We start from the raw sequence: 27,684 nt of genomic DNA, 5'->3' as shown, positions 1-27,684 counted from the left end.
CAAATATCTCAATTAATTACGCATCAGCACTCAATAAACTTGTTTCAAAGTTTGATGGGTTGATGTACAATCACAACACTGTCACGTAAACTATTCCATTCTGCAATGGCTATTGGCAAGAAGGAGTTGTTGTCCGAATTGGTAGAGCCTTGAATTTTTTAAAGACTGAGGGAGCGGGACAGGTGGCGTAAAGTGCGGTTTGGTGGGAGAAGAAACATGTCACGTAGGTGTGGAAAGTTACAATAGAGCTTATGAAAGAGGCATAAGCGAGAGGTTTTTTTGCGAAGTGCTAACAATTTAATGTCGACTGATGATTTTATATTTGTGACACTTAGCCGACGGTCGTACGGGGTTTTAATAAAACGGGCTGCGTGGTTTTGGACAGCTTCAAGTAGGTCAACAAGGTACGCTTGATGTGGGTTCCAAATGGCCGATGCGACTTCCAGTTTAGTGCGTGTAAATGTGTCGTATGCAAGTTTTCGGATCAAAGGCGGTGATGATGATAGGGACCGTCTAGTAGATCCCAGAGATATGTTAATTGTGGCTACCAGATTATGAATATGTTCGAACCATTTGAGCTTGCTAATGATAGTAACCCCGAGGTACCCGTATGGATGAACCAGCTCAATAAAAAGAGAATGCAAAGAGTAGGTGTAGGGCATGAGAGTGTTTCAGCGACACGTGCATGAATTCACTTTTTTTTTGGCGTTTAGTTGCTTGAGCCACAGAGTGGACCTTTTTTCAATTGTTTTGAGGTCACGTTTTAAAAGCATGTGATCGTTATGTGAGGTAAGGTAGCATACATACATACATACATACATACATACATACATACATACATACATACATACATACATGCATACATACATACATACATACATACATACATACATACATACATACATACATACATACATACATACCTACAAGTGTACTCAGATTACGGTGCACGTTAAAGAACCCCAGGTGGTCAAAATTTCCGACGTCCTCCACTACGGCGTCTCTCATAATCAAATGGTGGTTTTAGGACGTTAAACCCCACAAATCAATCAATCAGCATACATACATACATACATACATACATACATACATACATACATACATACATACATACATACATACATACATACATACATACATACATACATACATACATACATACATACATACACACATACATACATACATACATACATACATACATACATACATACATACATACATACATACATACATACATACATACATACATACTAAGCCGGGAGGAAGGGTGCAGTCAGCAGAAAGCTTGCAGCTTACCGACATCATTCACGACATCATAAATCCCAGTTTCGACGTGGATTAGTGATATTCGGTGCGCCAGTCTTTTCTGTGATGTGCGTTCCCAATTCTCACAAGGTTCAATTCTGTGAGTGTGATTCACCATGCCTGTCTGAAAAATAAAGAGCGGTTTTCCTGTCCCAGTTGTTGCATGGCATATTTTACAGCATTGAACTTGTTCCACTTGCTGACTTTTTGTTTATTTCTTGTTTTGTTGATCTATTTGTTGATTTCTTAAAAATGGCAATAACAAGAACTTTCCCCAGTGTAAATATTACATGAGCTCTTTGTCGATTCTGTCTTGTATAAACAAATTGTCATGTACGGATGTATATCCAGCAGTTTGTTTCGGTAGGGTAGTAGGAGAAGGGAGGTCAAGTCCTCTGTGTGCGCTTGCATGCTTGTACAAGATACAGGCTAACAGTGAGGATTTCGAGGTATTTCGAACACATCTACTTAGCAGTACCCAAAATGAGGGCTACTTGGGGAATCAGCGTGTAACTTAAAACTCTTTACTCACGACATGATAATTTCCTGGAACTACCGGCTTGAGCAGCAGTGATGCCAGCTTGTCCGGATCTTCGAACAAGTGTCTCTCATAGTGGGAGCCATGAACCTGCGTATAACTTGTGTGAACACTTTCACGTGACTGTGAACTTCCATGTGAACTTGCGCATAACGTCTGTGAACACTTATGCTTGAAATAAATAGTGAATAGTCATTAAATCAAAAAGCGCCATACCTGCTCGGTAGGAGCAGTCCGTCATAGCGAAAGCTATAACAGCGGCCTATCAGAGCCTTTTCAAAACACTCTTCGGGTAATTACTGCAAGCACTTTTTCTTGGTACCGACTAGGGCATTATTAATAAACTTTTAGGTAGTAGACAGGCCTCCGCTATGCTATTTTTTGTCATTCTTATGAAAAGCGTGGCATCTGCAAAACACTTCCTAGGAATTTTGTGCCAATTGTCCATGCAGTGGCTGACGACGATGAGGAACTATGGCTGAAGTGGGTATGCGCCACAGTTAAGAGGGGAACAAGACCAAGTTTTTGTGATGGTTTGGAGCATTGAACGGCCCGCTCGTTACGCTATTTGCATTGTGCGACGACTGGTTGTTCTTTCGCTGTTGTAAAACGCTTTATAAGTCGTATTAACGCGATTGCTTTCCCGAAATCAAGCCTGCTTAAGGCAAGCGTGACAACAAGTCACAAGCACCGGTGTAGCCAGCTGTTGGAAACTGTTGGAAAAAAATACGATGAAAAAAAATTGTGTAGCTCAGTGGTAGAATACTGGGCAGGATCCCAGCAGACCGCGGTTTGAGCCCCACTGTGCCATTGGTGCAAGGGTTGTTTTTCTTTTCTACCTTCGAGTGATGTTGTTACAGACGGCAGCGGTGGTGGTGGCTGACAACTGCGCGTGACCCGAAAAGTAATCTTATAACCGCGGTACGGCTCAGTGTAAACAGGTGAAATTTATATTACACTTTTATTTCACATTTATATGTGCGTTGGTCTGACCCCCCTCCTCCCCTTCTAAAAGTATCTTGGGCAAAAAGGTTACACAAGCACTTACAGAAGATTATTCGCAAGCCCCCTAGTTACTTGAGATCTCTGATCAGCGCTGAAGAGCTTGAAGGGTGTGCAATTTAAGAATATATACTTCACGAGGTGACGCGTTATGAATATAGGATACAATCGAACACAAACGTTTACGGACGGCGCGAGTGCTAGGCCAAACGCCTCTTCGCGACATTACCACTACGTTAGCGGTAGTCAATAGCACGAGAAGCATCTCTCCCTAATCCAGGGCCGGTCTCTTTTCTGGCTGGGTACAAATAATTTTAACTCTTCGCTTTCCAATGCGATGCGCTTTTTGGCATCTCCATCTACGTGCTTCTGCTTCGAGAACAGACTATGAGCATACAGTTTATCGGTCGCACTCTTTATTACGAAGTGACACCTCGACAATGGTATGCCGTTTCAGGCACGCCAAGTTAGATTTTATCCTGCTATGAAAGGAGAACTGTGACGGTCATACTGCAGAAAAGCGCTTAGCGCGAAAACTTCAATCTAACAATGCTCTACGCGGCAGCAGAAAATTGAAAGGCCAGTGAATATCAAGAAGACGCATTTCCGACTTCGCCCTGCAGTCAACGGTAGATGGCGCGCCGCTAGATGGTGCGGACAAATGGTGCACCGCTAGATGGTGCGGACGTGGGACAAATGGCGCGCCGTTAGATGTCGCACCGCTAGATGGTGCGCAGGTGGGTGATACGTTTGTGGTGGTCACAAACCTATCAAGCTAAGTTTTGGAAGAACAGTGAAAGTGGGAAGGAGACAAGATGAGCAACTACAAGAAAATTTTTATACAGAGAGGCTAATTGAAATAGCCACTAAACAAATTGAGAAAGTAATCACGGAGGATAATAAAACAGTGTGGACATACACGAACCTAATTAGACTGTTTGAGCTACAGCTTGCTAAGACGCGTGACAACTCACCCTGGCAAAGAAGACACAAACCCAAAAGTTGGTGGGATGAGGAAGTTAAGAAAGCCATAGCAGAACGTCAGGAAGCCTCTAGGAAACACAGACATGCTAAGCAGCGGGGTGAACCGACAGATGATGTTCAAAGAAAATGGGAAAACTTTCTAAGCTGTAGAAGGGATGCATCCCTTCTGATCAATGAAAAGATTAGAAGAAAGGGAGCTCAGTGGCTGGCAGAAGTACATAAAAAAGATAGAAAGGCAGCTGCGAAATTTTGGAACCATCTAAGCTCCCTAAGAAATGAGACAAGCCTAGAGCAAAGGTTTATAACTACCACCCAAGGTGCTAGGCTAGAAGGGGACGAAGCTATTGAATATATAAGAACAATGGTGACAGAAAAATTTTAACAAAGTGCTTTATGCACCACAATAGACAAGGAGGAATCAAGTAGTGCAAAGGCTCAATTTTCACAACGAGATTGGGAAAGGGCTGAGAAAAGGGTTCCTAGTAGTACATCAACAGGCCCAGATGGCATTCCAATTATGCTGATAAAGACATTAGGTCCGAAGTCTAAGCATGCTTTGAGAGAGGCAGTGAGCAAACTAATAATTGATGGTGAAGTACCCTATGGATGAAAACGTAGCAGGATGAGCATGATCTCTAAAGGAAAGGGGGACAAAGCTGAGATAAACAACTGCCGTCCTATAACAGTGACATCAGTGGTCTACAGGCTGGCGATGCAGATTATAAAGAGAAGACTTCAGGCATGGATAGAGGATGATGGGGTGCTGGGGGAACTTCAGAATGGGTTTCAGAAACAAAGGAGGTTGGAAGACAATCTGTTCTGACTGACGCGACGCAGTGCATCGAAATAGCAGAAAAGAAACACATGCCCCTGTGGCTAGCATTTTTGGATATCAAGGGAGCGTACGATAGCGTGGTTCAAGAGGAATTGTGGGGAATACTGGACACACTAGGCGTGGAACATGTAGTCACTAATATTTCAAAGAATATCTATAAAGGTAACATGGTAGTTATAAAGTGAGAAAAACAGGTATCCAAGCCTGCAGAGGTGAAACGGGGGCTTAGGCAGGGGTGTCCCCTGTCACCCTTATTATTCATGATGTACCTACAAGGATTAGAGGCCAAATTAGAGAGAAGTTGACTGGGATTCAACCTCTCTTTAGTCAAACAAGGAAAAATCACTGATCAGGCACTACCAACAATAATGGACGCAGATGATATAGTGCTATTGGCTGACAACAAGGAGGATTTGCAGAGATTGATGGACATCTGCGGTAATGAGGGAGATAGGTTAGATTTTAGATTCAGTAAGGAAAAATCTGCAGTTATGATTTTCAATAATAATGAAGGTAGTGAGCTTAGAATTGAGGAGGTCACGCTAGAGATAACAGATAAATACAAATATCTGGGCGTATGGATAAGCAATGGGACCGAGTACCCAAGGGAACACGAAATATGCGTGACGACTAAAGGTAACAGGAATGCAGCACTGATGGAAAATAGGGCACTGTGGAATTACAATAGGTATGATGTTGTGAGAGGAATAGGGAAAGGCGTCATAGTTCCTGGGCTTACGTTCGGCAATGCGGTCTTGTGCATGAGATCAGAAGCTCAAGCAAGATTAGATATTAAGCAACGTGGAATAGGTATAAGGCTTGCTTTAGGAGCTCGCGGGAATACACCAAATCAGGGAGTACAAGGTGATATGGGATGGACATCATTTGAGGGCAGGGATGCTAGCAGCAAGATAAAATTTGAGAAGCGATTGAGAGAAATGGGGGAAGAGCGTTGGGCTAGGAAGGTTTTCAGCTACTTGTACATGAAGAATGTCGATACAAAATGGAGGAAGCGAACCAGGAAATTGAATGGCAAATACTCACAAAACAGCAGGTGGCCAAACCAAAAAGAACTATCGGTTAAGAAGAAAATGAAGGATATGGAGACCGACATGTGGAGAATTGGCATGATTAAGAAGTCCACACTAGAGATCTATCGAACTTTTAAGCAGGAAATTGCCAGGGAAAGAATCTATGATAATACTCGTGGTAGTTCTCTACTGTTTGAGGCCAGGACAGCAGTGTTGCGAACTAATACATATCGGGCCAAATACGAAGGGGTAGACACAGTATGCAGTGCGTGTGGAGAGGAAGAAGAAACTGCTGAACACTTGATAATGTTCTGTAAAGGGCTTCGCCCTATAGTTCAGGATGACGGCACAGAGTTTTTTCAAAGCACTGGGGTTTAGGGACAGGGAGGGCAAATTAGACTTTAAGCGGGTAGACTTATCTAGAAGGAGGTTATCTGATTGTTGGCTAAAGTGAAGGCACGAGTGAAAATAAACCCTTCACTGCAAAGTACGAATGCTCAACCTGACTATTTAGAGGGAAAAAAGATGAATCTAATGATTAGTTCACTAAGTATTACGACTAGATGGCGTTAGCTTGCGCCCAATTTAAAGGGTACAGCCACATCCATCCATCCATCCATCCATCCATCCATCCATCCATCCATCCATCCATCCATCCATCCATCCATCCATCCATCCATCCATCCATCCATCCATCCATCCATCCATCCATTCATCCATCCATCCATCCATCCATCCGGACAGGTAGTTTGGCATTGGTGCACGAGGTCCGCAAGCGGTTTTGGTTGACTGTACATTCCCTTTAAAAAAAACCTGGAGCTTCGTGCTACTCCTGCGCACATAGCGTTCTTTAAAAGGGGGCGGGGAGGCTTGATGCTTTACATATATTTCGTACCAACTACGTCAGCTTCAGTCATTGCTGGATGTATATTATAACTTTTGTGGCAGCAACGTTTTAAACGCGACAACTTTTGTTATAAAGCAACGAAGGTTTCACCATTCTTCCAGTGTGAATGACACAGGGTATATGTCGCATGCTATTCCACCGGCGACACTTGTCTGGGTCACCGAGCACGTATCGAATCATCATAAGGTAGCTTAACAGCCGAAACTTTCTTAAATATTATTACCGAATAACGGAACAATATATCATTATAATAATCACGTTTATAGATACCAACTGTCTTCCTGTAACCCGTGACGCCATACCACAGAGCATCCTGACCAAGGCGTAAAGGCAAGTGTATTGAGGGATCGAAACGTCAGGTGCTGCTTTTGGTACAGTGGTATGTGCGCAGTATCTTTAGAATCCGCTAGGATGTCGGGACACCTGTGCTTCTGTGCATCAATATATTTTTCTCTCTTTTGGCTTGAATAGGTGGATGAGTTAGAATGCATGGACGAAGCCGCGGATGATGAACCCGTGCCGCAGAACAGGAAAAAAACTGTATGAAGGGGAGAGCAGCTGAGTAATCTTCTTCATAAAGCTAGGTTCTCGAACACTGATATTCTAATCATTTTAAAAGTGATCACTTTGCAACAGTGGCTTAGAATGCGATTAAACGTAGCTGCACAACAGAAGCTCACCTGCAGTTTTTGGTCTGGGTTCGAGTTTGGTTCAACACCTTTTTAGGCACGCTTCAAGGTAAACAATTATGCGCAAATGAATACAAGGACACAGAAAGACCGGAAAGGAACAGCTGCAAACTTTAAACTTAGTTTATTTGTGTCCTACTTTTGATCAAACAGGTTACAAGAGGCCACGAAAAAAAATTACGCTACATCCCCGAAATTAATGATATGTAGGTGAAGCTCGAGTAGGGGATCATTAACAAACCGGAACTCTTCCATAAAGAGTTAGCGCATTACACCACAAGAAAGACGTAGGACTTTGTGTATATTACACAAATCTACTTTTATTTTGTTCGTTTGTTGTTTCGTCTCTTTCTTTGTTCTTTTCATTTGTTTGTTTTCATGGCGGCTGGATTGCGAAGTCCCTTTAATATTATGCTAGTATTATGGCGAAACCCTTTCAACAATTCACGAGGGCTCTCACTGTGACTTCGTGACTCTCGTCTCAATACGTAATCAAACAGACTTTAAAATATTTCAAAAGATAGCTTGCACTTACGTATTGTTCGGCAATACCATTTTCCGTTACTTCTAGCAGAAGGACTGTGTCGGCAAGAACGGAAGCTTTCTTTAGATTAAGAGAGTACCCGTCAATAACCAGCATTTTTTCCAAGTTTTCCTGTCTGCTTTCGTACACTTGAGGGTAAACCGTAACACCCTCTGTGCTAGAGTCGGCTTGCTTGCTTGTGAATGGGTATGCGCCGGACAGGTCCACGAAGAAGGTCATTCTTTGAATACCTGGTACGAAGTATTTCTTTCGATCAATGATCAATACAATCGCTATGCATTAGTGATACTAAATACTTCACTTCTAGACCACAGTAGCTGAGCGCATCATTGTACCACATATACTTTATAAGACGAAAGAGCACATATTTTCTCAATAATGTCACATAGCACACTGGTTCGGTGTGTCAACTCATAGCAGTACTGTACTACTCGTGTTATAAATGGCAATCACCATTTGGCACAATCAGAAAACTGTATGTCGTGATTCAAGTGCAGCTTTTCGCATTCTTATTAAGCAGAGAAAACACACAAGAAAAAGTGTGCGAAATTTTTGGTCTAGCTAAAGATACTGGAAAATTCCAAGAAAACAAATTAACATTTTCTAGATTGTAATTGCCACAAATAAATATTACTGAAGCAGAGTGCTGTGAGACAGCTTGGTGTGGCAGTGGATATTAAAATAGTCCAATTAATGACTTGATTATAATGTTTGGGTGATAGTACGTGATGTATCCTAGATACAAGCTCTACTATTGTCTTTGCGTTTTCTAATCGCACACTCGGTGAAGTGAAATAAACTCGTCCTGGACCACGTTCGCTTCACGGCATGGCACCTTAAGAAAATCAACTTCCATTGATGTATCCAGGCCTGCGTTTACTGCCGACCTCTTTTCAAGTTTGTGCGTTATGACAGAACAAAAAAAAACCAACGAACTAAGAACAATCGACAATCGCTCTATAGAGTCGAGGGAGTCACAGTTTAGCGGTTAATTGGACCACGTCATCCATCACAAACACCTTGATAAGCTTATTGTCTGTGTGTGCCTTGAATTAATGTGGAATCCGCAGTTTGCCGACGAGAGTTACTTCACGCTCATTAGTATGTTTTCATGGGGACTTTCCCGGCTGCACAACAACTGGGAATTAGCGTTTGTTTGTTATTGACTTTTTTGTAATTTCCTCTCGCCGGCTTAACGCGGGGCATAAAGTTGCGATAAGATGAAAATTGTAGCGCCGTTCTGAGGCTTCCATTTTTGAACATTACGTTGTTTAGGCGATAAGAAAAATATTTTCATTATATCATTCTTTCGGACTATTGCGCATAAAATGTCAAATAACGTCTATCAAAGAATATTATTTGTGCAAGTACTTACCGATTACCACGATAGTGAAATAAGCGCGGAGCAGCAGCACGGGCATTTCACTGATTCCTCGACACTATTTTAGAACTAGTTCGGAGGTTTAAAAATTAGAATTTCTTCACTATCACCTATTTTTTATAAAGTCACTATGACTGGTTCTGCGAGTCTAAGACTATGTCTGTATTGTTCAAACTGCTTTAGAACAATCACAAGGGCCTCGCGTCAGTGTACAAGCTGTGCCTTTTCGTTTTTGCGTACGCTGTAAGCATTTATTAGTTAGAGTAGTGCACCAAAGTAAATGTTCTCTTCGAATGAATCTGCATTTAAAGTGGCGACCTCTGCTACGGCTAATATGAATGACACCTACACCAGAACATTACGTTGGTTTAGATTTTTTATTTCTGCGCAGGTGCATAGTTAGAATAGGTTGTCCGGAAGCAATCTTTACTATTCACTCAACTCGAACCTTAACGGATATGTAAACGTACTGCCCTTATATTATACGATCTCAATGAAACTACAGTTGTATATGGTGGCCCTCGCACTCCTTGAAAAGACGCCAATAATAAGTCCCAAAACCACGATATGAATATGAGGAACAATGTAGTGTAGAGCTCAGAATTTTTTTTATCTGGTGTACATTAGGCAGTACATGGGCCTTTTCATTTCGCCTCCATGAAGACGTGACGGCCGCGGCCGGGGTCGAAACCAAGACTTTCGGGTCAGCAGCCTTGCATCGGTACTGATACAACAGTTCGGTGGACGTCAGCTTCAACATATCTTTGTTTAAATGAAATAGAACAATAACGTCAATTGCATCCATATTTATACAGATATAAAAATATCACGTTTCTTTCTGCTGTCTTAGCCAAGCCTACTTATTTAGCGAACAAAAGATTGAGAATTCAAATAGGTTAGATATTTAGGAAAAATTAACCTGCATGCGTAGATGAAAAACAATCTCCGCATATCCACAAAGTGAATGATGATGACTCGGTAAAGCACCAGGGGATCATATTGCCACTAGTACAAGTTCTGAAACTATTATTTCCACAGATGCTGACATGCTTGCATGTGCCGCTGTTCAGAAGAGGACAAAGATGCACGTGCAGAGAAAAACAATAGTCATACTGCCGTTGTTCGAATCAGTTTGACGTCCTTGTGTGCCATTATCAGCACGTTACAGTTACCTTGTAGCGTGACACTGGTGGAGGTGCTGGGTAATAGTCTATGCACTGTTACCACGAGGAAGATCTCGATCCTAAAATCGACGCCTTAGTAGAAACAGCCAACCTTCGACGCAGTCGGCGGCATCTAGGCCTACCACCCCAGTTCAGCCCTTTTCCGGAACGCTCCAGAACCATGGCATATGCGACAACTGCAAGCCAGACTGAACAGACCGCGACTCCGCCAGCACCATGGCTACCAGCCTCTCGAACGCCAAAGCCCTTCCGTGGGGAGCCCTACGAAGACGTTGAAGACTGGCTGGACCAACACGATCGAGTCGCCGTCGCCAACGAGTGGGACGAGAACCGGAAACGTATGTCTGTTTCTACCTGGAGGATTCGGCGCGTATTTGGTTCGAGAATCACGAGGCCGCCTTGACAACCTGGCCGGTGTTTAGCACTAAGCTGCGGAACACGTATGAATGCGCTGACCGGAAAGAACAAGCCGAACGTCTCCTCAATTCTCGCAATCAAAGACCCAATGAAAGCGTGGCCATGTTCGTTGAGGAGATGTCGCGTCTGTTCCGTCGAGCGGATTTTGCAATGACGGAAGACAAAAAGGTTCGCATTCTGATGCGGGGTGTCAAGGAGCAGCTGTTTGCAGGACTTGTATGAAACCCACCAGCTACCATGGCAGAATTCCTCCGTGAAGCGACGATAATGGAGCGAATGCTAAGACAGCGGTCTTCGCAGTATGAGCGGTCCGACAACCTTGCATGTCTGTCAGCACCCTTGGTAACACCCGATGTCACGAGCGTGAGAGACCTTGCTGAGCTAGTCCGTAGCATTGTACGCAACGAGCTGCAAAAGCTTCACGCAGTGCCTTCACAGCCTCAAGTGGCTGCTCTGACAGACGTCGTCCGTGAAGAGGTGCGGCAGCTGGTACGACCATTAGCGCCACCTCCAATCGAAGCTCCTCTGCTAACGTATCCGGAAGCTGTACGTACTCCTGCACCGGCAGCCAGCTATTTCTCCCGACCGACTAGCCTGCAGACTTCACAGCACTTCTCGGGCGGGCCACGCTATGAAAACCAATGACCGACTTGCCTGCAGAAGCCGCAGTACTTCTCGGGCCCACCACACTATGAGAATCCACGACCCAATTTGCGTAAATCTAGCGTGTGGCGCGCTTCCGACAATCGGCCACTATGCTACCACTGTTGTGAGCCAGGTCACTTGTACCGAAAGTGCACGTACCGACAGATGGGCCTACCTGAATTTCGGCCAGATTCTCGTCGGCCCAGGGACGGCGAACGACCCCGCGCCATCGCAGAATACTTGGCAAGTCTACCGTCTCCGAATATTCAGCGACGCCAATCACGCTCTCCGTCTCCTCGACGCTCTACGTGCGCGAATCAGTGCTCCACTTTCGCCGATGTTGTTGCGGGACAATCCGCTAGGTCCCCAAGCCCACGCCGGGGAAACTAGAATCAGCGGCCTCCGGGGGTGGGACCGCTGTTAAGCTATTGTCAAAACAGCCTCCTCCGACCCTTCCACCGACCTTCGACGATTTTATTCAGCCGACACCTCACATCGCTGACAAACCCGTTTTTGCTGACATTGCCGTTCGTGTCGACAACCATCAGTGACTGCTCTGGTCGACACTGGCGCCGACTACTCAGTTATCAGCGCTGAACTTGTGGCTGAACTCAGGAAAGTCACGACTCCTTGGGGGCATGGACCAAACCTTCGGACAGCCGGTGGCCATCTCTTGACACCAATCGGGAGATGCACCGCAAGGCTGCAAATATGTGAGTCGACGTTCGTTGCTTCTTTCGTTGTGCTTCCCGAACGCTGCCAGAAAGTTATCCTTGGCATGGATTTCCTTGGTGAGCACGGCGCTGTTATAAATCTTCGAGACTGCCTCGTAACGTTTGCTGACGACTATGGCCCGAAGCATAGGAATACCAATGCGCAGAAGACTGCGCTTCGCATTGTCGACGACACCGTCACACTTCCGCCACTCACCAGTATGTTCGTTACAGTACAGGGCGACATACACCATGACAGTAGTGTTATCGCTGAAGCCAACCTTTCGGCGCTGTTGTCTCAGCAAATCTGTGTTGCCCGCGGCATAATTCAATTTAAACGTGGGATGACTGAGCTGTTGGTCACCAATTTTAGTGGAGCATACCAACATTTGGCCAAGCGAACAACTATCGCTCATTTCGAATCCATTGACAATGAAGCGTGTACGACAATAGCCCCAATTTCTGCAGCCGTTGAAAGTGACACCACGGTAGCCGATGCAGTCGATGTCAATCCGAAGCTGTCATGTGCACAGAAAGAGCAAATCCGCTGTATCCTCCGCATGTTTAGCAACTGTTTCGCGTCTACATCCAAGATAAAACAAACGCCAACCGTAAAGCACCGCATTGTCACTGACCATGCTGAGCGACCCATACGTCAGCACGCCTACCGAGTATCACAAAAGGAACAAGAGGCTATACGTTCTCAAGTGAAGCAGATGCTCGAAGATGGTGTAATCCAACCCTCGAACAGCCCATGGTCATCCCCCGTCGTACTAGTAAAAAAGAAGGATGGCGCTCTCCGATTTTGGGTCAATTACCGCAAACTCAACAAAGTCACAAAGAAAGATGTTTATCCGCTTCCGCGCATCGACGACTCACTAGACCACCTCCGACGCGCCCGATACTTCTTCTCTATGGATTTACGCAGTGGCTACTGGCAGATCGAAGTTGATGAACGCGACCGAGAGAAAACAGCATTCATAACGCCTGATGGTCTGTACGAATTCAAGGTGCAGCCCTTCGGTCTGTGTTCTGTCCCTGCGACATTCCAGAGGATGATGGATAGAGTGCTCTCCGGTCTCAAGTGGGAAGCATGCCTTGTTTACTTAGACGACGTCGTTGTCTTCTCCCAAACGTTTGAGCAGCATTTGCAGCGACTTAGATCTGTGTTTGCTGCAATTCGCACGGCTGGCCTATCACTGAAACCAGAAAAATGTCATTTTAGTTACAACGAAATAAAGTTCTTCGGTTAGCCCTGATGGTATTCGGCCGGACCCAGACAAAAGATTGGCTGCCGCAGATTTTTCACCACCTACCAACAAACGTGATGTGCGTCGATTTTTAGGCCTCTGCGCACACTACAGACGCTTTGTGCAAAATTTCGCAAACATTGCCGAACCCCTCACTCGTCTGACAAAAGACGACGTTCACTTCGCATGGGGCCTTGAGCAAACACGCGCTTTCTCCGAGCTCCAGCAGCGTCTCCAGTCTGAGCCCTTACTCGGACACTACGACGAATATGCCGACACTGAACTACACACAGACGCCAGTAACATCGGCCTTGGTGCAGTCCTCGTCCAGGGGCAATGGCAAGGCGGCGTCGAACACCCTATTGCTTATGCGAGACGGATTTCATCATCTGCGAAGGCGAATTGCACAACAACTGAAAAGGAGTGCCTAGCTGTTGTCTGGGCAATAGCTAAATTCAGACCGTACCTGTATGGTCGCCCGTTCAGTGTTGTTACCGATCATCATGCGCTCTGCTGGCTGGCGAACCTTAAAGACCCTTCCAGACGTCTGGCCAGGTGGAACTTACGCCTTCAGGAGTTCGATTTGACAGTCGTGTACAAGTCTGGCCGGAAGCATACTAACGCGGACTGCCTTTCCCGAGCTCCTCTTAAGACAGCGTCAGGTGATCACGATCTTGACGGCCGTTTTCTCTGCGCTGTTAGTGTATCCGACTTGGCTGAACAGCAGAAGAACGATTCCGAGTTTCGACAATTCACCGAATATCTAGAAGGCCATACGCCGCATCCACCACCAGCATTCGCCCGTTCGTCACCATTGTTCTGCGTCCGCAGAAATATCCTCTATAAAAAAAACTTCGACCCTTACGCGACTGAGTACCTGCTCGTTGTCCCGCCAGCGTTACGAGCCCATGCCTTGTCCGCCTGTCACGATGAGCCTTCCTCAAGCCACTTGGGATACACACGTACCTTGGCCCGGATTCGCCAACACTACTACTGGCCTAAGCTCAGTCGAGACGTGAAGCATTACGTGAAGACGTGTCACGAGTGCCAGCGCCGTAAAGCACCACATCAGCGCCCAGCCGGCTTTTTGAAGCCCATCGCTCCTCCGACACAACCGTTTCAAAAATTGGCATGGATCTACTCAGACCTTTCTTCAAGGCTCGTGACGGCAACCGCTGGATTGTAGTCGCTACTGATTACTTGACGAGCTACTGCGAAACGAAGGCATTACAACGTGGCACTGCCATTGAGACGGCCCACTTTTTTATGAAAAACATCGTCCTCCGACATGGAGCATCAGCAGTTGTCATAACTGATCGTGGCACAGCTTTTACCACCCGGATAATACAAGACGTCATGCAGCTTAGCGGCACAGTACATCGAAAAACTACTGCATACCACCCACAAAGCAACGGCCTTACAGAGCGACTAAACAAGACGATCGCCGACATGCTATCCATGTACGTTGACCAAGACCACAAAAACTGGGATGACATCCTCCCTTACGTCACGTTCGCTTGCAACACCGCTGTGCAAGAAACAACCGGATTCACACCATTCCGGTCGCTTCATGGCAGGGATGTCACTACAATGCTGGATGCCATGCTTCTACCAGACAGACACCAGATTAGTGTCAAGACGAACGAATTTATCAGACTGGCCGACGCGGCTCGTAAGCTTGCAGTCGAACGAATCCATAAGCAACAATGCATCGACTCGCTGCGGTACAACGCTCGTCGTCGCGATGTCTCTTACCAACCGGGAAAACGAGTATAATTGTGGACTCCCATTCGACAACGGGGCCGGTCGGAAAAGTTGTTACGCCGCTATTTTGGTCCCTATAGAGTTATCCGTCGTCTCAGCGAAGTGAACTACGAGGTTCTTGACAAGGAAATGGCTCGTCAATCCCGCCGTTCACAACAGCCACACGTCGTCCATGTTTCGAGGATCAAACCATTTTACCAACGCTGACTATTCGTCACACTCCTTTGAGTAGACTTACGGTGATTGTGAACACCCACTTGTGTACTGCTTATCGTGCGTGTTTTCATCTGGCAATAATATTATGACATCGGGACGATGTCTTTTGGGAAGGAGGGTAATGCCACTAGTACAAGTTCTTAAACTATTATTTCCACAGATGCTGGCATGCTTGTATGTGCCGCTGTTCAGAAGAGGACAAAGGTGCACGCGCAGAGAAAAACAATGGTCATACTGCCGTTGTTCGAATCAGTTTGACGTCCTTGTGTGCCATTATCAGCAGGTTATAGTTACGTTGTAACGTGACAATATGCATGACTAACCGTGAATCACCCGTACGATTCTCACTCGAGCATGCAAATTAGGGACTATGCGTGCGTAGAGCATATACAATGTTGTTTTATTAGTCGTATATGGTATTGGAGTGCGGACTTCGTTTCGCACGTAGAGCGTGAACCAAGAACTCGCTGTGAGCATCAACACCGGGGAAATTTCACCGCAGCGCAGCAATGGCGTTCGTCTGAGACGGTTTGATTTGAATGTTGGCGATTTTCCTCAAATTACCTCGCAGCTGTGCGAAGTATTTGCAAAGCGGCAAACACCTTGCAGCTCTGCACGAAACTCCGGTCAAGGAAATCCCGCTTGAACCGAGCATTGGTGCAACCAACCTCAGGTAGCGAACATTTTCGATGTTTTGCCGTCGTTTCCAACGCTCTCGCCATTTCAGGGCCCGCTTTCCAGCGTTGCCGTGCTGGGGCAGCTTCCCGCGCCTTGGACTCCACGTCCGCTTGTTTTTCTGCGTCGCCGCTTCTGTAGTAGCTTGTCGTTGGGCGCCAATTGTGGGGATATGGGCTACAGCTAGCCCACAATGAATGCCCCAGGGAAGAGGCGGGCCCCACCGCGGTGGTCTAGTGGTTAAGGTACTCGGCTGCTGACCCGCAGGTCATGGGATCAAGTCCCGGTTTCGGCTGCTGCAATTCCGATGGAGGCGGGAATGTTGTAGGCCCATGTGCTCAGATTTGGGTGCACGTTAAAGAACCCCAGGTGGTCGAAATTTCCGGAACGCCCATTATGGCGTCTCTCATAATCATATGGTGGTTTTGAGACGTTAAACCCCACATATCATTCAGGGAAGAGAAGGAGACTGTCTAGGAACCGTCTTTACTGCGTCGAACCGCGGTCACAACACAAAAGGAGCCAGCGGCTCCTTTTGCGTAGCTGTTGCAGCTGCTCCTTTTGGTGTTCCCATACTCACCTATAGAAGGGCTATTACAACTTGCTCTATAGAGTAAGAATACGCCACTTGAGTAACTTCAGATATTGCAAAACGCTAATCACAGCGTGAATCTTACGAACCACTAAATCATCCTAGAATAATTAATTGACCAAGCTGGAGTACACAGCAAGAAAATTCAAGGACGAACAAAAGTGCCATTGTCTCACGTTTTATTCTCCAGTCCTCGTATGTTCGCGCTGTTTGTTTGTTCAATACTTAATTTTATTCAGAGCGTAGGAATGACACCACACTTTGTCAAATAGGACTGTGCTTTCTTAAATGGCACATATTCGTACTGCTCGCAAAGTAGTTTGTCTTAGTCAAATAAATAACGCTTTAAGTGTCCTCCAAAGTTGAGGATTATCGCCATAACTGCGTAGTGTTTTACTATATTTACTAGCATGTAATATATACATAGGAATGTCAGATGTATGTATATGTCAACGACACCAGATATCATGCTACATCAGTGTGTGCTGCAGGCTCATAAGCATAGACCGGAAACACGAGGACGTTAACTTGCCCTTGAATATCAATGAAATAACAGCGATAATATTCTTTTGAATTGTTCCGCAGCAAATGTCGTTGCTCTAGCAACACGACGCTATGCTGCAGGTGGACTCAAGCATTTAGGAGTCACTTACACCGGAAAACCTAGCTGAAGTTCCGGAATATAATATGGGAGTATGGTAGCACCAGCAGCAGGCACACTCAGATATTTGCTTAATAAAAACTAGTTGCTGTATTAGGTCGTGCATATTTTATTTATTTATTTTCGTGCGAGAAATTACTAACAAATAAAAGACCTGTCCTGTGGTATTTCATGTATTTGTTTCTTTATTGCGAAAGCAAATACGTCGTCATGCTACGGAGACGTACGAATGGACGCTTCAGTATGCACCCAGATGGGCTCATCACAATTTATTACATGTCATGTATGTTCAACTCAATACGGCATTCGATAGCACCTGATTATATGGCTAAACTGCTTGCTTATCTCACGCCCGGTTTTTTTAAAACATGAATTATGAATTTATATCTTGACCTCCGTCAACTTTTCGTAAACAATATTCAATGCAAATGATCGCGCCTGCCTTTTCTTCTTCAAATATTTTTTATGGCAACAGTACCAACTTTTCTAGCAATGTAATGATCAGAACAGAACCATTCAACAGAGGTTTTAATTAGTCAAGCGACGTCATTTTGTAACCACGTACAATGAACTCGATATCGATGCCCCAGCGCATTACTCGGCCCATTATTTAAAACTCACTACCAGTGCTTCTCGGAAAAGCATTGATATCAAGTGGCTATTTAGATCCAATTAGTGTAAAATCTGAAGATATATTTCCGAACAATGCTAGCCATTTGTCACATCGATTTGTATTCCGTATCTTTTATAACCATAACTGAGCATTCTGATAGTGACTCATACTCCCTTTTGTGCATGGATACACGACGTGTGAAAATCGCATCATTGTCTTTTAGTTGGCCCTTTTCAATTCGAGTATATGAGTTTAGGCTATTTTCGTAAGCAGAAATTTCCGGCAGTCAACGCAGTTTTACGCAAACGACCACATTTTCCAGCAGCAGTCGTTATACTGAACAGCCTATCTGACTCTTCATTAGTGAGTCCGATTTGTCTAAATCTGCTGGCTTGTATTCGAGTTTTATTCACGGATTTCATTTAATTTAAGGTGTATATGTCACTTCAAGGTTCCAGTTGCGTATGCGGATCCGGTTGCATTTTTATCACACGAGGTCCCATTAACTCTTTATTGGGGACGTCTGCGTACGTCTCTGCAACGAGACTCACAAAGTTTGCTATGCCTAGTAACTTCAAGAAACGTCCTTCGTTTTGTATGTGATTTTTCATACCTGAAATATCCATAGAAGATATTATTGGTATCTTCAGCCATGCTATATATATGCCGAAATATATATGGTTGAGTACCCCCTGTACTCTTCCTCTCACAGATCTTGCTTCAATCATGTACTCTGTTGAACCACAGATACCCAGACCGAAAAAAAGAAAGTGAAATAAAGATAGAAAAAGAGGTAAATTCTTGGGGAAAATTCTTTTGCTTGAAGAGATACGAACCCACGTACCTACATTGTGAACGCGAGAGTCTGGAACACTCGTCTATGCAGGCCTTTTAGTTAAGCACAAGTGCTCAGCATAGCGTTTTCTAGTATAGTACAGCAAGTGTGTGGAAAAGCGTAATCATAGTGATGACAGATTTTAAGGTGAGAAAGAGGGAAAGGAGGAGGGCACAACAGTTACAGAGAGACACAAAAAACTAGACTGAAATACAGAGAAAGAAAACGAACACAAATGAAAGAAAGAGAGAAAAGCTACGGTGTGCGAGTGTCACAGAACGAGCGCTCAAAAAGGGCGCGCCGCCAAATTCCCGCGACGATACGCCGGAGTGACGCCGCGAGGTCAAAAGAAAAAGAGAAAAAAGAAAACAAGCTCCCCGGGCACGCTCCCTCTCCTCTCGGAAGCGTGGCTTTGCCGACGAACCTCCTCACCCCACATCGGCGGCCGAGCAAGCACTCGAGCAAGAGAGAGAGAGTGAGAAAGGAAGGGCCGGGAGGTTAACCAGATAATGGCATCTGGTTTGCTACCCAGCGCTGGGGGTGGGGAAGTAGGGGCAAGAAAGAGGGGTTAGATAGAGAAAAAAAACGCACGCGCACTCATAAAAAAACGAAAACACACACAGGAAGGGCGTCCCAGCTATAACCGTTCAGCAAGGCCGGTAAATCGCAAAAAGTGCAGCAGCGCTTTCAGGGCCCTCTTCTGTGAAGTCGCATCCTGACGATACTGCAGAATTTCCTGCTCCGACAGAGGCTGATCATCTAATTTGTTGAGTTCCCTGCGAAGGCATAGTCGCCGCCTACTATACGCTAGGCACTCACAAAGAACATGTTGAATGGTTTTCTCCTTGCCACAGTGGCCACAGGCTGCGGTGTCGGCCATCCCAATGCGCAAAGCGTAGGCGTTGGTAAACGCAACGCCCAACCACAGCCTACATAACAGGGTCTGGTCTTCTCGGCGAAGCCTCGACGGGACTTGAAGACTTAGCGTAGGGTCAAGCGAGTACAGTCGGGCATGCTTGAAGTGCGGCTGATTCCATTGCGATGTGGTTTGCTGGCGAGCAAGTCTGCGGAGCTCTCGTGCAGCATCCGTCCTAGAAAGTGGTAGTCGCAGTTTATGATCTTCTGTGTGGGCTGAGTGGGCAGCTTGATCGGCCCGTTCATTGCCGATGATTCCGCAGTGACTGGGAAACCACTGAAATGTAATTTGGTGCCCTTTCTCAGTCGAGTGGTGTATAACCTTTTATCTCTAGTACCAGCTGCTCGTGTGGTCCACGGCGTAAGGCTGATTGTAGAGACTGCAGCGCCGCCTTCGAGTCGCAGAAAATAGTCCACTTGCGTGTAGGTTCATCAATTACAAATTGCAACGCGGCACGAAGTGCTGCCAATTCTGCTGCCGTTGGTGTTGTTGCGTGACATGTCTTGAATTTAATTGTCGTCGCCAACCTTGGAATCACTACTGCTCCTGTAGAGCTGTCCGGCTGAACCGATCCGTCAGTGTAGATATTTATATTTATTTATTTATTTACAGTACCTCAAAGGCCCCAATGAAGGGGTTTTACATGAGGGGTGGGCTATTACAATCGGTTAAAGGAGTAGATGCTCGATCGCTGCTTTGAAGTTGATGATACTGGAGTGGTGCACAACGTGAGGAGGAAGGCCATTCCAATCTTGTGCGGTCTTGACAAAGAAGGATGAAAGGTGCGCAGTGGTGTGAGCTCTTGGCGGGTAAACAGCTTTCCTGTGATTGATGCGGTCTGAATGACGATGGGCTGGCTTTATGGTGGGAGTACGAGGCGATCCATGATAAAACTTGAAAAACAGACACAGACGAGCTATACAGCGGCGTGACGAAAGGGTTGCGAGGTTAGCACGAGATTTAAGTTCGGTTACGCTTGACTGATATGAATAATCTGAAAAGATGAATCTTGCTGCCCAGCTTTGCACTGTTTCAAGTGTTTTAGTATTGTTACTCGGATGAGGGTCCCAAACAGCGCATTCGTATTCAAGTTTTTGTCTGATTAGTGTCTGATAAGCGAGTAGTTTGACAGGGGTAGGAGCTAGATGAAGGTTTCGGCGCAAACAGCCGAGAGCACGGTTTGCTTCATTAGTAATGTGCGTTATGTGAAGGGACCATGTTAAATCTGAAGAAAAATGGACACCTAGATACTTGTATGTAGTTACGCATGAAATTTGAGTGTTGTTAATGAAGTATGCTGGAGATGGGTAGCACTGTCGGCGATAGAAAGAGACTAGTGACGTTTTGTTTGCGTTAAGGGACATTAACCACGTTGTACACCAGATTTCTATTTTATGAAGGTCAGATTGAAGTTCATGAACATCTGATGTGTTGTTGATTGGGCGATAAATGACACAATCATCGGCGAAAAGTCTGATGTTAGAAGAAATATTATTCGGCAAGTCGTTAATATTTATGAGAAAAAGCAAAGGTCCTAGAACCGTGCCTTGAGGCACGCCTGAAATGACAGGGCGTAAAGACGAAGAAAGATTGTTTGCGTAAACGAACTGCTGGCGGTTAGTTAAGAAGTCGCAAATCCAATTGAAAACTAAGGGGTCAAGGTTGAGACAAGAAAGTTTTAAGAACAAGCGTTTATGAGGAACTTTGTCAAAAGCTTTTTCGAAGTCTAAAAAGAGCGCGTCTACTGGTATATTTACATCAATGCTAGAGCTAATGTCATTAGTAAACAGAGCTAGTTGAGTGTCACACGAAACACCTTTCTGAAAGCCATGTTGATTTTTATGAAAGAAATGAAAAGGTGCGAGAAAGTTGACTATGTGGGAATAGATTTCGTGTTTCATTATTTTAGAGCATACACTTGTGAGCGAAATGGGACGATAGTTTTGGGTGAATATGAGTTACCTTTCTTTGGGATTGGAATGACCTTGCCTACCTTCCAGTCTTGGGGCACCACTCCAGATGAGAGTGATTGCTGAAAAATGTTAGATAAAATCACACTTGTTACAATTTTAGTGTTCTTCAATATTTTTGTGTTAATGCCATCTATACCCATTGATGAAGTAAGCTTTAACGAGTAGATAATCTTGGAAATACCATTGGCATGAAATACGATTTTCGACATGATCGGGTGGCATACAGGAAGGGCATGGGGAAGGTCACCGTCAGGTTCTATGATGAATACAGAGCGGAAGGTTTCATTTAATACATGCGAAGTGTAGTGTTCAGGAATTGAAACATTTTGTTCGTCGCGTAGTGTAATGTTCGATGAAGGGGTAATAGATTATGGGTTAATCGTTTTCCAAAATTGCTTAGGATTTTTTCGGAGCATATCAGGTAAGGTAGAAGAATAGAAAAAAACGCTTGGCTTTAGCTGCGAGAGAATCAAAAAGCTTTTCGGTTGCCTTGTATTTGTCCCACGCGTACTGGGTGTCTGAATGCTTAGCGGAGCGGAACTGGCACTTCTTTTTATTTTTAAGACGTTTTAGTGAGGCGTTGAACCATGGGGATGTTGACCTTATGGTTGAGGTGACGGTGGGAACGTGAACTTTTATCAGGTGCTGTAGTTTGGTTTTAAATAGGTGCCAGTTTGTTTCGACAGTGCGCATAAAAAAATCGGTTAGAAAGGATTCAGAGAAAGCTGTTAGTTCATCGTTTATAGCTGTGTAGTTGCCCTTATCGTATAATGTGATTGTTCTCTTAATTTTTGGGGGATTAGGTAAGCAGCACTGAAAGGTTGTCTGAAGAACAGAGTGATCGCTAATGGCAGATAAATATGACACTGTACTAAAATTATCAGGGTGAGACGTAAGCAATAGGTCTAGAATGTTGGAGGAGTGTTCTGTTTGTCGAGTAGGTTTAGAGATAAGTTGTGATAAGCCGAAGGTTAAACAAAAGTTTAAGATGTCACTTTCAGCGCTGTGTTTTGATGCAGTTAGTGCTACATTTGACCATGTTATTCCGGGGAAATTGAAGTCACCAAATAAAATAAGTGGGGCGTTTGGAAATGCAGTTGTGACAGAATAAATGGCATCATGGAAATGTTTTGTGAAAGACGTGTGTGGAGTCTTGATATGTGTGTGGAGTCTGATATGTGTGGAGTCTTGATATTTCTCATACAAGAGAAGTAGTGTGAGCTGTTTAAGAGCCGGTGACGACAAATTGGCCGTTTTCTCGACGCCAGGTATGCTAATATTATTCTTTGGTTGAGCGAGGCACCATGGCGGAGTCACAGGTCTAGCGGCAGGAGAGAACGAAGTTGGGATCGACTCACCATGTGCGGTCACTGTTTTGCAGTAATATGTGCATGGTTGGACCACTGGTAGAGAGGCTAGGTGATGTCGAGGAGTTCGAGCAAGGTGTCGTATATGTGTTCTCAGCACTTCCACATTATTGTGGGTCTTGATGAGGTTGTCCCTTGTGATGGCGATAGTTGCCGCTGTTGACGCACTTTGGGGCAAGCCTAAACATATCCGGAGTGCTTGAGCCTGGACACTTTGAAGCATTCGTATGCTTGTTTTACTTGCGTTGGTTAACACAGGTAGGCTGTGCCGAAGGAATCCAAGGAAAATAATCCTGTATAGTCGCAACATAGCAGTTGTGGACATTCCCCAGTTCTTTCCAGCGAAGAACTTGAACAAATGACAGATGCCTGTCAATCGCCTTTTCATGTGTGATACATGTGAGCTCCATGAAAGATCTCTGTCAATTATAACACCTAGGAACTTGTATGATCGGAGGTGGCGTATTCTTTCGCTGTTTATCAGAACGCTGTAGTTATGCATTGGTTTGCGCGTAAATGCCACTAGTGCACATTTCTCAGAGGAAATTTTCAGACCTCGTTCACGGAGGTAAATAGCAACTTGAGTGGCAGCTCTCTGAATTCGCGCTCGCAGCTGTAGACGCGTTACTGCAGACGTCCAAACGCAGATGTCGTCCGCGTACATTGACAATCTGACAGTACTTGGCAGATGCTCATTGAGAACTATTAGCGTCAGGTTGAATAGTACAGGGCTAAGTATGCCACCCTGGGGAACACCACGTTGGCTGTAATGTAGCGAAGTGTCACCATCCTCGGTTCTCACGAAAAAGGATCGCTCAGAGAGATAGCTGCGTAGCCACTGAAACATCCGACCACCCACTCCTACCTCCTTGAGAGCGGTGAGGACAGCTTCATGTGTGACGTTATCGTACGCCCCTTTAACATCAAGAAATAAAGAAGCGCAGAGAGGCTTACGGCCTTTTTCGTGTTGCACGTAGCTGACCAGGTCTATGATGCTATCAATTGATGACCGGCCACGGCGAAATCCCGTCATAGAGTCCGGGTAGATGTTGTGATGCTCCAAGAACCATTCTAGCCGTCCAAGTACCATCCTCTCCATCACTTTGCCCAAGCAACTAGCCAGTGCAATCGGGCGGTATGATGTGAACACTAATGGTGACTTGCCAGGCTTCAGTAATGGAACCAAACGGCTGGTCTTCCAGTTAACTGGGAAGGTGCCCTTTCGCCACGAGTCGTTGTGTGTGTGTATATCTCGCCTCCTCGAGATATACAAGCACTCGAAATTTCTAGAAGGAAAGGGGCGTGGTCATGCCGGGTTGAGTCATCCATCGCGGAGGGCATTCAAACCGTCTCGCCCTCTCCCAAGCCTTCGCTGCGCATCGCGCCGACGAAAGGATAACTTTCTGGAATCTCGCGTGGAAGGTATTTAATTGAGCAGTGGAGACGAGAGATAAGGGGAAGACGGAAGTTAGCGCCAGCGCGCGTAGGGTATCCCGCCGTGTAGTCGGCGAAGGTTTCGTTCGTAGGGACAAATCAGGAGAAGACGTGAGGTTTCCTGGAAGAGAAACTTCGAAGGAGAAGACGGAAGTTAGCGCGAGAGCGCGTAGGGTATCCCGCCGTGTAGTCGGCGAAGGTTTCGTCTGTAGGGACAAAGCAGGAGAAGACGTGAGGTTTCCTGGAAGAGAAACTTCGAAGGAGAAGACGGAAGTTAGCGCGAGAGCGCGTAGGGTATCCCGCCGTGTAGTCGGCGAAGGTTTTGTCCATAGGGACAAAGCAGGAGAAGACGTGAGGTTTCCTGGAAGAGAAACTTCGAAGGAGAAGACGGAAGATAGCGCCATAGCGCGTAGGGATTCCGCCGTGTAGTCGGCGAAGGTTTTGTCCGTAGAGACAAAGCAGGAGAAGAAGATGATTTCCACCTGAGGGGTGACGACTAGAGCTACAGGCAAGAGTGTGTGTTTATCGCTATCGAGCGAAGACGCGTGGCAACAGCTGCGTGTGTGAAGCCGACGTGTTTCCGGCGAAGAAGTTTGAAGCTTGGAGAGTGGCCTATTGAAGACGTGAGGTTTCCTGGAAGAGAAACTTCGGGGGCAACGGAACGACAACAACGCTGCACTTTGAGTGAGTGATTCTCGGAAGAGTATCATTCAGACTTTTGTTCCAAGAACTTCGGACTGAATAGGTTTTCTATCTCTTTAGTCTTTAAGGGTCTTGGTTGTTCAATGCATGCAACTGCATTGTAGTGCGTATTGTTGTCTGTGTCCGTTACTTCGAGTGTTGCTGATTGTACTGTGTAGTACGTTGTTTGGTGGGAGACATATTGTATTCAGCCCCGCCGCGGTGGTCTAGTGGCTAAAGTACTCGGCTGCTGACCCGCAGGTCGCGGGTTCGATTCCCGGCTGCGGCGGCTGCATTTCCGATGGAGGCGGAAATGTTGTAGGCCCGTGTACTCAGATTTCGGTGCACGTTAAAGAACCCCAGGTGGTCAAAATTTCCGGAGTCCTCCACTACGGCGTCTCTCATAATCAAATAGTGGTTTTGGGACGTTAAACCCCACAAATCAATCAATCATATTGTGTTCAACTATTGTAGAGTGTGCATACTTGTGTATTGTTTAGATCTGCCGTTACTGAGAATATAGTTCTGTTTTGTTTATCAATTCTCGGCTCTGACTTGTTCTTTGGGCCACAGCCGGCATCCGCTGGCACGCCAAAAATGACCACTTCTAAATTGCCCACGCTTTCGTGGTGCGGTTCGGGGGGCCGATACTTCAGCCCTTGGAATTAGCCCGGCGATCGCCTGCCTAATTAACGGGACCTGTGTGACAGAGAGAAGGACTACAAAAATAAGGAGGAAAAGACAGGAAGAAAGGAACAAATACAGAAAAAAGGGGTATACAGAGGGAAACGTTGAAATACTGACGATGAGAGAGTGAAATAGAAAAGAACGCGCAAGACAAGGATAAAGTCGAAGGGTCGACTGTACACGTTCGGAAAGAGAAAGAAAAAATAGAGATTCAAAGAAAAAGGCGAAACCAGAAAGACTTCGAAGATGGAAAAAAAGATTGATCGGGAGGGAAAGGTAGGCACAAAGACAAACAGAAAAGATACAAAAAGAGCATGCATAACCATATATAGTAAACAATAGTAATGAATGGTAGACGGATAGGTCAAAGGATAAAAGACCAAGCACGCCAGGGTCAGCCAGAAACCCACTGTTGTGAACCATCCTTGAGTGGCTTTGTGAAAACAGCGTCTTTTGTTTAGGTTTTCCTAAAAAATCTCCCCGTACTGGGGTCATGTATGACGAGGAATCACGTTGACGTGCGCAACATTGCTTAGCGGCAGGTTGAATTAGAGCGGTGGTTAAAGCGCATCAAGCACGAAACTATAAAAATTGTGTAATGAACATTACGAGGTGGAAGAGGCATAAAGTATCATACCTGTTATGATAGGCTCAGTTGTAATTCTTCACTTTCGGCCTCATCCGCCTCAGCAACATTAAGATTTGCAGCTTCGCTGGTGCGCATGTTGGCTTAGAAATGCATAGTGGTTGTTCCACCACATAGCAAAGTGTGATTAACCGCCCAGTGGGTACCTCGCAACTTCATTTGCAGCCGCCTTAGCAGAGTTTGCAAAGGCATCTATGAAATTCTCTCTTCCCACCCACACACTGTGTTGCGTGTTTCGCGCAGGCATAGCATTTTATCGATGATTCATTTTACAACGAACGCTGTTACGAGATCACAACAATGTTCACGTGCGTCGTAGTTGTCCACCACCACCATGCACCACCTCCAGTGCCCGTAACCATTGTTGTGCGAAACAAGACAAAAATCTCGTAAATGAAAACCCCCAAGGACACAATGGGATTCAGACAAGTATTCTATGACAGAGTCATGCCGGTGCTTGAAACTCCGTTGCAAACTGGGCTTAGACAGCCTTGATGTAGGGAAAGTAATCGCGTTAATATCGGTAATAAATCTTTTTTTTAAACCAAGGTAACAACCAGGCGGCATGCAATTCGAATCGCGTAACGAGTGGGTCATCGACTGAGCCAACACATTACAAAACCTTCAGGCATAATTTTTCTGCTTCGTCAGCCACAACATAAAGTATGGCACATAATTCCTTGCAAGTATGTAGCCGGTACCATGCTTATCCAGCGAATGATGATGGTTGGAATAGTGAATGCTTCCTCACCAGAGAAAAATTAGGATGATTTATGGCGTAGTGATTACCCTGCAAGTTTACCTTGTAGCGATTGCCCACAAAGTGTTTAACAGTCTCTGAAAGGCCGCTTTTCTAGCTTTGATGATGATGATAATGACGACGATGATGATGATGATGGTTCCCGGAAGAATGGCACTACCCACTACGGGGGACCGCCCATAAAGCGTGAAGCAGCAGAATTTGCGAAACAATGTAACATAATGATAAAAAAAGAATAATAAAAAGGAGAAAAACAAAAAAAAGACAGTGGAAAAATATGCAAGAAAGATCATCTAAATAAGACAATAATATTCGTGATAAGTTTGGTGTTTTTCAATGCAATGCTACTTGAAGGTAAAGATATCAACTAATTAATTGATATCATTAAGGTGAAAGGATAGATGGTACATTGTTTTAGATGTCCTGATAGATATAG

The 27,684-nt window shown here is 45.3% G+C and overlaps 1 protein-coding gene across 2 annotated transcripts in view; it reads right to left on the bottom strand.

Moving 5' to 3' along the window:
• Positions 1-9,490, bottom strand: part of LOC119185041 (venom metalloproteinase antarease TserMP_A-like) — a 77,050-nt gene extending 67,560 nt beyond the window's left edge. The window contains exons 1-4 of one of the 2 annotated variants that reach the window (XM_075885444.1): positions 9,214-9,490; positions 7,830-8,068; positions 1,841-1,936; positions 1,300-1,432 (exon numbers count right to left, since the gene is read on the bottom strand). In XM_075885444.1, coding sequence (XP_075741559.1) covers positions 1,300-1,432; positions 1,841-1,936; positions 7,830-8,068; positions 9,214-9,259 — 514 coding nt within the window. In that variant the 5' untranslated portion in view covers positions 9,260-9,490. The remainder of the gene's footprint in view (positions 1-1,299; positions 1,433-1,840; positions 1,937-7,829; positions 8,069-9,213) is intronic. The other variant, XM_075885443.1, reaches the window with a different exon arrangement.
• Between the last annotated feature and the right edge of the window lie 18,194 nt (positions 9,491-27,684).

The sequence above is a fragment of the Rhipicephalus microplus genome, unplaced genomic scaffold (genome assembly GCF_043290135.1).
Source record: "Rhipicephalus microplus isolate Deutch F79 unplaced genomic scaffold, USDA_Rmic scaffold_147, whole genome shotgun sequence".
NCBI classification, from domain to species: Eukaryota; Metazoa; Arthropoda; class Arachnida; order Ixodida; family Ixodidae; genus Rhipicephalus; species Rhipicephalus microplus.
Note: the sequence above shows the minus strand (reverse complement) of the source record. Positions and strands in the feature narration are given on the sequence as shown.